General features: G+C 45.3%; 1 protein-coding gene across 1 annotated transcript; it reads right to left on the bottom strand.

Annotated features, from left to right (window-relative positions):
* Positions 1-4151: 4151 nt before the first annotated feature.
* LOC124017735 (fatty acid binding protein 1-B.1-like) lies at positions 4152-6706 on the bottom strand. Its single transcript, XM_046332966.1, has 4 exons — positions 6553-6706; positions 5366-5550; positions 4949-5041; positions 4152-4243 (listed from the first exon to the last, which is right to left on the bottom strand). The coding sequence occupies exons 1-4, from the start codon at positions 6617-6619 to the stop codon at positions 4193-4195; spliced, it is 396 nt and encodes a 131-aa protein (XP_046188922.1). The 5' UTR covers positions 6620-6706; the 3' UTR covers positions 4152-4192.
* Between the last annotated feature and the right edge of the window lie 3841 nt (positions 6707-10547).

The raw sequence follows: 10547 nt of genomic DNA, 5'->3' as shown, positions 1-10547 counted from the left end.
ACCTTTCAGCAGTACTCCAGCCTCTAAATCAGCTCCTGGAAAAGAATAGGACATGGCGGTGGACAGAGCAATGTGAAAATGCATTTCTGGAGGCAAAACGGCTCATAACATCTGAACAGGTCCTGATGCATTACGACCCTGAAATGCCAGTGAAGTTGGCTTGTGATGCATCCCCTTATGGATTAGGGGCAGTCCTTTCACACACACTGAAAGATGGGTCAGAGAGGCCAGTTGCATTTGCGTCACGAACATTGAATGATGCAGAGAAAACTACTCACAAATCGACAAAGAAGCACTGGCACTAGTGTGGGGCGTCAAGAAATTCCACGCATACCTATATGGCAAGCGTTTCACACTGGTTACAGATCACCAGCCGTTGCTTTCCATTTTCAGTCCAAAGAAAGGCATTCCGGCAATGACAGCAGCCAGGTTACAGCGATATGCCCTGTTCCTTGCCAGTCATATGTATGACATTGAGTTTAAGCCGTCATCCCTCCACACAAATGCAGATGGATTATCCAGACTGCCATGTACAAGAGAAAGGCAAAAAAGGAGGGTGGATGCAGTGGACATGTTCCATACCGCTCAGCTCGAGGCACTACCGGTCACAAGCACAGTTATCAAACATGAGACAAGGTAAGATGTGACCTTGTCAAAAGTGTACACCTACACCATCTCAGGATGGCCAGCTACTGGCAGAAAGGAGCTGACTCCGTATTTCCAGCGGAGAAACGAAATTACAACGTACCAGGGATTTTTGATGTGGGGAATGAGAGTCATGATACCCCAGAAATGCCAACATCGAGTCTTGCAGCAACTACATGAAGGTCATGTTGGAATTGTCAAAATGAAGCTGCTCGCAAGGAGCCACTTCTGGTGGCCAGGTCTGGACCAACAGATAGAAAATATGGCAAAGAACTGTAGTGGATGTTTGGAAACCCTTCACATGCCTGCTCCTGTCCCAGTCCACCCATGGGAATGGCCCGCAGAGCCATGGCAGAGAATTCATGTGGACTACGCTGGTCCTTTTGAAAATCACATGTTTCTGGTTATAGTTGATGCCCATTCCAAATGGCCAGAGGTGTTTTGCACTGACTTCTCCACCTCAGCTCAGACGATAGAGTGTCTCAGAACAACGTTTGCACGCTTCGGTTTGCCACTGCAGCTGGTAAGTGACAACGCGCAAGCTTTTGTAAGTGACGAGTTTACAAGATTCATGTCAGTAAATGGAATCAAACACTCAACTTCAGCTCCATACCACCCTGCCAACAATGGGCTGGCAGAACGCTTTGTGCAAACTCTAAAGCAAGGACTCCGTGCAGCAAAACGAGATGAAGGGACTTTGCAAACAAAACTGGCCAAGTTCCTGGCCTCTTACCGAAACACCCCACATGCCACAACAAATGAAAGCCCAGCCGCACTGATGTTCGGGAGGCCTCTCCGCACACAGCTGGACATCATGAAGCCAAACAGGCGTAATGAAGTGCTGAACAAACAAGCCAAGATGCTCTCCGGTGGCCGGGAGCGCCATCTCCAAACAGGACAGGAAGTGATGGTGCGAGACTACAGAAGAGGAGGGAAATGGACAAGAGGGACCGTACACACACAAACGGGACCCAGAACTTACCAGGTTCAAGTGAGCCCAGACATAATGTGGCGGCGTCACATTAACCAAATGCATTCCACGGAAAACAGCACAACAATCGAGAGAGAACAGGCACAGAGAGCTCCCGAGAGTGACACACAAGGAACTGTAGAGGACGGTGGGGCAGTAGAGAGACCCCAGGCTGAAAGAAGGGAACGTGTTGATGAAGGTGCTGCTATAGCAGACGCTATAATGGAACAAGCACACACTGAGGATGTTCAGGAGCCTCCAGACAATCTGAGGCGCTACCCAGAACGAAGGCACCGTCCACCAGACAGACTAGACTTATAAACAAAAAAAAACTGTTCAAGTTCAAATTAAAAGATGCAAAATAACTACAACAAGTTCTGGGAAATGTTTCAGTTGTGGTTTGGTAAAAGTAACTGATTGTATAAGAGAAGGAATGTTATGTTCTGTTAATTACGGATTGTCCCCTTTAAGGATGAAGCGCCCTTGGTCATGCGCAGTATTGTTCTGTTATTCTGGTACTAACCTTTTTGAGTAAATGTGAAGCTACAATTCAATTGCTTGTATTCAGAGTCTTTCTTTCCGTGTCGGAGATCTTTGTGGGCTATACTCGGCCTTGTCTCAGGATGGTAAGTTGGTGGTTGAAGATTTCCCTCTAGTGGTGTGGGGGCTGTGCTTTGGCAAAGTGGGTGGGGTTATATCCTTCCTGTTTGGCCCTGTCCGGGGGTGTCCTCGGATGGGGCCACAGTGTCTCCTGACCCCTCCTGTCTCAGCCTCCAGTATTTATGCTGCAGTAGTTTATGTGTCGGGGGGCTAGGGTCAGTTTGTTTATCTGGAGTACTTCTCCTGTCCTATTCGGTGTCCTGTGTGAATCTAAGTGTGCGTTCTCTAATTCTCTCCTCTCTCTCTCTCGGAGGACCTGAGCCCTAGGACCATGCCCCAGGACTACCTGACATGATGACTCCTTGCTGTCCCCAGTCCACCTGGCCATGCTGCTGCTCCAGTTTCAACTGGCCTGGGCCCAAGGACCATATCCCATGGCCTACCTGACATGAGGACTCCTTGCTGTCCCCAGTCCACCTGGCCATGCTCCTGCTCCAGTTTCAACTGTTCTGCCTTACTATTATTCAACCATGCTGGTCATTTATGAACATTTGAACATCTTGGTCATGTTCTGTTATAATCTCTACCCGGCACAGCCAGAAGAGGACTGGCCACCCCACATAGCCCGGTTCCTCTCTAGGTTTCTTCCTAGGTTTTGGCCTTTCTAGGGAGTTTTTCCTAGCCACCGTGCTTTTACACCTGCATTGTTTGCTGTTTGGGGTTTTAGGCTGGGTTTCTGTACAGCACTTTGAGATATCAGCTGATGTACGAAGGGCTATATAAATAAATTTGATTTGATTTGATTTCTTATTACATAAATAAGTACTAAGTGTTAAGACACTACACTTCAAATCAAACTTTGTCACATGCGCCAAAGACAAGTGTACACCTTACAAGCCCTTAACAAAGCAGTTCAAGAAGATAAAATATTTACTAAATCAAGTAAAAAGAATTTAAGTAGCAATAACGAGGCTATATGCGGGGTAGAGGTTAGTGGAGGTAATTTGCACATATGTGAAGGGACTATGCATAGATAAACAGCGAGTAGCAGTGTACAACACAGAGGGGTGGGGGAAAAGGTGTTGTGCCCCCTTCACAACTGTCTTGGTGTGTTAGGACCATGATAGTTCGTTGGTAATGTGACAAAGAACTTGAAACTCGCTCTGTCGATGTTAATGGGGGCTTGTTTAGCACGCCTTTTCCTGTAGTCAACGATCAGCTCCTTTGTTGTGCTCACATTGAGGGAGAGGTTGTCCTGGCACCACACTGCCAGGTCTCATCATTGTCAGTGACCAGGCCTACCACTGGTGTTGTGGTGCACCTCAAACTTGGTGTTGGAGTCATGTTTAACCACGCAGTCGTGGGTGACCAGGGGAGTACAGGAGGGGCCCAAGTGTTGAGGATCGGTGTGGCAGACGTGTTGTTGCCTACCCTTACCACCTGGGGGCGGCCCATCAGGAAGTGCAGGATCCAGTTGCAGAGGGAGGTGTTTAGTCCCAGGGTCCAACCACACTGTAGCTGGGAAACCAGTCACCCTCAAATGGTGCACCTTTAGCCCCTTGTCAGCTACACTGGGGTGGAACTAGTGAAAGCAATGTCCAAAAACATTGCCTGAAACTTGATTTTCCAAAATAACTGGAAATTGAGGAATCTGCTTTTGATGCACCCAATGTGGTAGGATTCTGACCCATATTGCAACAGACTAGATGGAACTACCAAAGCATTCATTTCTACACTGATGGGTTGACATTTGCTATAAAGCAGTCACATTAAAATGTAGAAAATCCATTTTGGCCCGAGTGTAATGTTCACGGAACTACGCTATTCTATTGAATCCCACATTCAGCCAACTCAAACCTTGCCTTATTATTACAAACTTCAATTTTCCCCTGAAGTTCTACCCATTGATATGAAATGCTGAGACCAGACCATTCAATGCCTTTCACATTTTATTAATCCAAAGAGTGCAGTAGATCTTCACATTCGTTTGCTGGTCCTCTTGTATGACATGCCAGACAGAGTCATGGTCTGAAAAGAGAAAGCATCTGTAATCATTACACTCAATAAATCCATGCCAGTACACTATGCTTAGCAAACCGGACGCGCTCATTCACCCACACTAAAAGCGATCAGGACATGCAGGTTGAAATATCAAAACAAACTCCGAAACAGTTATATTTGGGGCAAAAAGCATTTCATATTTATGGCAATTTAGCTAGCTAATTTGTCCTAGTATATAAACATTGGGTTGTTATTTTACCTGAAATGCACAAGGTCCTCTACTCTGACAATTAAGCCACAGAAAACCGAATGTTTCTCATCATCTCGCCTCCTTTATATGGCGGTTGACAACCAACGTTACAACTGACCAGAGTGTGGACCTTAAAGTTAATCTTGCAATCACCCACATGGGTATATGCTCCTAAGAACCAATGAGGAGATTGGAGAGGCCAGACTTGCAGCACATCAAATAGAACCCATTTCTATTTTAGCACCTGGCCACGCAGATGCTTGCTGAGGCGCGCGAGCAGTGTGGGTGCAATGATTGAATAACACGTACATTTATTTTGCGACGCGAGCGGTGGGGTCAGCATGTAATTAGAACATTGGCGGCAGCAAACTGTTGAATTGCGTTCACGGCACTGTCATAGACTAACCATTTTGTTAATGGTATAAAATAACCCTGAAATTGTGTCGCTTCGTGAAACCCCCAGCCATATGCCCCAGACTCACGTTGACGAGGGTGTTTGCGTCTGTAAGTTCTGTGACATATTCGATCCCATTCAGGATGGCCGTCAGCTTGTTACCTTCCCTCATCACCACAGACTGAAACAGGAGAGGTCAACGGTTAGCTCTGAAAGCAGTGGTCACCAACTAGGACCAATTTAACAGGCCCAAGTTGGATGGCCATATATGGAGAAGAAAAAAAGTGTGACAGTGTGCATCAGGTGTGCGAGTTGGTTTTGAGACATAACTGTGCGCCCAGTCCCAGGAGAGCAGAGGAGATTCTGCCAACGAAAGTCAGTCCTCCCACAACATCACTGGGACCTGAACTAACCATAGTGACCCCATATCAGCTGAACTTATAGTTTAGTTAGATACTGGCTGTATATGTAGGGAGATGTATGAAACTCATGGTTGGGTTGTGACATGCGCCACCCACATTGACCTTCCCCCGGTCGGCGACTCGAGCTCCGTCTCCTGGCCAATGGTGAAGGAGTTGGTGAGGATCTTTGTCCCCGTGGTGACAGTCACCTTGAAGTGGTCTCCAGTCTCCTCAATCTCAGAGATGCTCTTGAGGTCTTTGCCCTCCTGGATAAGCTCATCAGGGATACCTACATGTTTGCGGCAGCGAGAGAGTCATATGCGGTGCTTTTTAGTACTACAAAAAGTTAATGAAGTGGGACATGAACACTGAATTATTACTGCTGAAGTAAAGCGCTGATGCACTATAATATGGCAACACAGTGATCTGAATGCATTCCCAGCTAGCACATAACATTCTGAGGACCATACGTTTTAGGGCTTGGTTATTTTGCATACCACATTATGGTGCAGGACAGTTGCTTGGCTTTGGAACATTCTCATTAAGGAATTTGACAAAATGTTATTTTCTTGGCATTTCATTATTTGATCAGAATATTTCCTGAAAGGACATTTAATTTAAGGTAAAGTTCTAGGAACATTAGTCATTTTACATTGGGAATTTTCAGCCGACTTTAAATATTCTCCTGTGGGAATGTCAGTGCTTCAGCATAATGTTCTGTAGGTTCTCATAGTTACAGTTAAAGTCATGTTCTCAGAACACTAAGAACTTGCCATACAAAAACATTGATCAAAACACATTCCGTTCTCAGCTTCAACAAACGCCTTCTTTTCTTAAGTGTGTTAAACACAGTGATCTTAATGAGTGCTTGTTCCTGTTGAAATGGTCTGAATAGACTAAATTTATCCACTTTCAATGAGTTACAAAACTAATGCATGACAACTCCATCCTGGTGGCACAGTGGATTAATTCCATGGATAGAGGACAGAAGAGCATAGGTTTGAATCTCAATGACACAATAAATCATTAATGCCTAGGCAAATCATTTAACAATCCCATTAGTGCTGGAAGTTCAAAATAGTTAGCCCAAACCAAACTAGCGGTGTTAAGTCTTAAATTAAACATTCAGTGAAAGTTATTCAAAAAAACCTATAATTTGTTAAATCTAACACCATTTCAAGTACCCATTGCATTCGCAGTCACCATTGATCTTCATTACTGAAAGGACTACGACTTCTGAAATTAACACCCCAAGTCTAATCAAATGTACAAACCCAACTGCAAGACTTACCAACAGCCTCCATGAAAGACTCAAAGTTCTCATGTGACTCCATCTGGTATTTCCCTGAGAAAGACATGGTGACTATAAGACAGTGACAGTAGAGTCAGCCACAGCTCCCTGCTTGTCTTTATACCCCCATCTATCCAGCCCTGCACTCATTAACTAACTAAAGGTGTCTACAATTGAGAACCCCTCCCCTCATATCTTCCCTGCTACTTGCCTGTCGGCACAGATCTAGGATCAGCTTCCCAGCCAAGGGCAACTAATCTACATCTCAATGGTCAACTTTATTGTACTCCACTTCTCATCCTCTCTTCTACTTTGTGTGAGTGATCATTGATCTTATTTGATAAACAAGGCCTCCTCGACTCCTTAGAAAAATGATAAGCAGTCTCATCATTGCAATACAAGTGTATGGATCAATCAACACATTTCAAATTCAACTTGACTTTATCTCGCTATACACCTGTGTTGAAATTAAACTAGGCTACATTGCACTTTGAGTTGAGAGGTGTATATTTTGAATCAATGTACAATTGTAAGGCAGCAGACTGCAATAGGGTTGTGAGTTTGCAAAAATGTTTGGCATATAGCTGAACCAACATACATTCTCAAGTTGAATTTGAATGTTCACTCAACTTTTCATTTGACGTTGAGTGAACATCCAATTTTTCAAGTTGAAAAATTGTAATCCAGCCAGAGAACGTTAATCACCCCCAACCTGCACTGACAATGACTGCCAGGAAATACTTCTATTTGATTTAGGTAGTCTCAATAATAACTGGAACAGCCATCTCAGTAACAGATGCAAAAAGTCCAACTAATAACAGATTGGATTTCATTAGAAAAATGTATGTTACTTATGTTGGTGTAGCTTAAGATAATCAACCAATCAATGTACATGCAAAAACACAGGTCTAAAAAGAAAACAATTCAACGTACAATTGTAAGGCAACCAGCTGCAATAGGGTTGTGAGTTTGCTCCACATCTGGGAATATAGCTGAACCAACATACAAATCAAATCAAATTTATTTATATAGCCCTTCGTACATCAGCTGATATCTCAAAGTGCTGTACAGAAACCCAGCCTAAAACCCCAAACAGCAAGCAATGCAGGTGTAGAAACACAGTGGCTAGGAAAAACTCCCTAGAAAGGCCAAAACCTAGGAAGAAACCTAGAGAGGAACCAGGCTATGTGGGGTGGCCAGTCCTCTTCTGGCTGTGCCGGGTGGAGATTATAACAGAACATGGCCAAGATGTTCAAATGTTCATAAATGACCAGCATGGTTGAATAATAATAAGGCAGAACAGTTGAAACTGGAGCAGCAGCACAGTCAGGTGGACTGGGGACAGCAAGGAGTCATCATGTCAGGTAGTCCTGGGGCACGGTCCTAGGGCTCAGGTCCTCCGAGAGAGAGAAAGAAAGAGAGAATTAGAGAGAGCATATGTGGGTTGGCCAGTCCTCTTCTGGCTGTGCCGGGTGGAGATTATAACAGAACATGGCCAAGATGTTCAAATGTTCATAAATGACCAGCATGACTGGGGACAGCAAGGAGTCATCATGTCAGGTAGTCCTGGGGCATGGTCCTAGGGCTCAGGTCCTCCGAGAGAGAGAAAGAAAGAAGGAGAGAATTAGAGAACGCACACTTAGATTCACACAGGACACCGAATAGGACAGGAGAAGTACTCCAGATATAACAAACTGACCCTAGCCCCCCGACACAAACTACTGCAGCATAAATACTGGAGGCTGAGACAGGAGGGGTCAGGAGACACTGTGGCCCCATCCGAGGACACCCCCGGACATGGCCAAACAGGAAGGATATAACCCCACCCACTTTGCCAAAGCACAGCCCCCACACCACTAGAGGGATATCTTCAACCACCAACTTACCATCCTGAGACAAGGCTGAGTATAGCCCACAAAGATCTCCGCCACGGCACAACCCAAGGGGGGAAGGGGGCGCCAACCCAGACAGAATGACCACAACAGTGAATCAACCCACTCAGGTGACGCACCCCCTCCAGGGACGGCATGAGAGAGCCCCAGTAAGCCAGTGACTCAGCCCCTGTAATAGGGTTAGTGGCAGAGAATCCCAGTGGAAAGAGGGGAACCGGCCAGGCAGAGACAGCAAGGGCGGTTCGTTGCTCCAGAGCCTTTCCGTTCACCTTCCCACTCCTGGGCCAGACTACACTCAATCATATGACCCACTGAAGAGATGAGTCTTCAGTAAAGACTTAAAGGTTGAGACCGAGTTTGCGTCTCTGACATGGGTAGGCAGACCGTTCCATAAAAATGGAGCTCTATAGGAGAAAGCCCTGCCTCCATACAGTGTTGACTTCCAAAAACAAACATGAAATTGTAATTAGACTCAACAAGTTTTTATACATTCATCTCACTGTGAGCAAAGTTTGTTGAGTGAACAAACGTTCACCCATTAGCTACATTTATTTTCCTTCTGAAGTCCAACAAACTTAGAGAATAACACTGATAAATCAATTGGTTAAGTGAAGACACTTGCCAGTCGGTCAGCGCATGCTCGGAGTACACGTCCTGGTAATCCTTCTAGACCTGCGGCCTTATGAATGTTGACCTGTTTAAAGCTCTTACTCACATCTGCTACGGAGAGCGTGATCACACACTTGTCTGGAACAGCTGATGCTCTCATGCATGTCTCAGTGTTACTTGCCTCGAAGCGAGCATAGAAGTAATTTAGCTCGTCTGGATGGCTCGTGTCACTGGGCAGCTCTCGGCTGTGCTTCCCTTTGTTGTATGTAATAGTTTGCAAGCCCTGCCACATCTGACGAGCGTCAGAGCCGGTGTAGTACGATTCGATCCTAGTTCTGTATTGACTTTTTGCCTGTTCTATGGTTCGTCGGAGGGCATAGCGAGATTTCTTGTAAGCTTCCGGGTTAGAGTCCTGCTCCTTGAAAGCGGCAGCTCTACCCTTTAGCTCAGTGCGGATGTTGCCTGTAATCCATTGCTTCTGGTTGGGGTATGTACGTACAGTCACTGTGGGAACGATGTCGTTGATGCACATATTGATGAGGTCAGTGACTGATGTGGTGTACTCCTCAATGCCATGGGAAGAATCCCAGAATATATTCCAGTCTGTGTTAGCAAAACAGTCCTGTAGCTTAGCATCTGCTTCATCTTACCTATTTTTTATTGACCGAGTCACTGGTGCTTCCTACTTTAGTTTTCACTTGTAAGCAGGAATCAGGAGGATAGAATTATGGTCAGATTTGCCAAATGGAGGGCGAGGGAGAGCTTTGTACTTGTCTCTGTGTGTGAAGGTGGTATAGAGTTTTTTTGCCCGTATACAGCTCATTGAGTGCGGTTAGTGCTAGCATTGGTTTGCCAGCTTACCGTTTTTAATGTCCCATTTGTAGGATATACTGTATGTGCTCGTTGCTCGTCTATTTTATTATCCAATGATTGTACTTTGGCTAATAGGACCGATGGTAAAGGCAGATTACCCACCTTACAGGGCACCCGGACCTACACACCTGATACTCCATCTCTTTCTCCTGCGAATGACTGGGGTGAGGGCCTTGTCGGGTGTCTGGAGTAAATCCTTTGCATCTGACTCGTTAAAGAAAAATATATATTCTTCCAGTACGGGGTGAGTAATCGCTGTCCTGATATCTAGAAGCTCTTTCTGGTCATAAGAGATGATGGCAGAAACATTATGTATAATATGAATTACAAATAAAGCGGATAAACACGCACAATAGCACATTTGTTTAGGGGATCGTAAAACGGCAACCATCTCTTAGATAGATCGCTGGTAGAAAACTTTTTACTACATCCCAAAAGATATACTTTGTAGATAATTGGCCCTCTTTCTGGGACTCACCCACAAACAGGACCAAGCCTGGCCAGCTGAGGATTGATGGACTCCATCCTAACTGGAGGCTCCATCCTAACTGGAGGCTGCAGGCTGTTACCAGCCAGCCAGCTTAGTGGAGTCTGCCACTAGCACTGTCAGTGTAGTCAGCT

Source organism: Oncorhynchus gorbuscha, unplaced genomic scaffold (assembly GCF_021184085.1).
Source record: "Oncorhynchus gorbuscha isolate QuinsamMale2020 ecotype Even-year unplaced genomic scaffold, OgorEven_v1.0 Un_scaffold_3144, whole genome shotgun sequence".
NCBI lineage: Eukaryota > Metazoa > Chordata > Actinopteri > Salmoniformes > Salmonidae > Oncorhynchus > Oncorhynchus gorbuscha.
The sequence above is the reverse complement of the archived record's forward strand: the minus strand, read 5'-3'. Positions and strand labels throughout refer to the sequence as shown.

Excerpts from the sequence above, each read along its gene's own strand:
- LOC124017735 (XM_046332966.1), bottom strand. The coding sequence starts at position 6,619 with ATGTCTTTCTCAGGGAAATACCAGATGGAGTCACATGAGAACTTTGAG. Across the intron at positions 5,551-6,552 it reads GTCTTTCATGGAGGCTGTTG|GTATCCCTGATGAGCTTATC; the intron begins GTAAGTCTTGCA and ends GCAAACATGTAG. Across the intron at positions 5,042-5,365 it reads GGTCAATGTGGGTGGCGCAT|TCTGTGGTGATGAGGGAAGG; the intron begins GTCACAACCCAA and ends CTCCTGTTTCAG.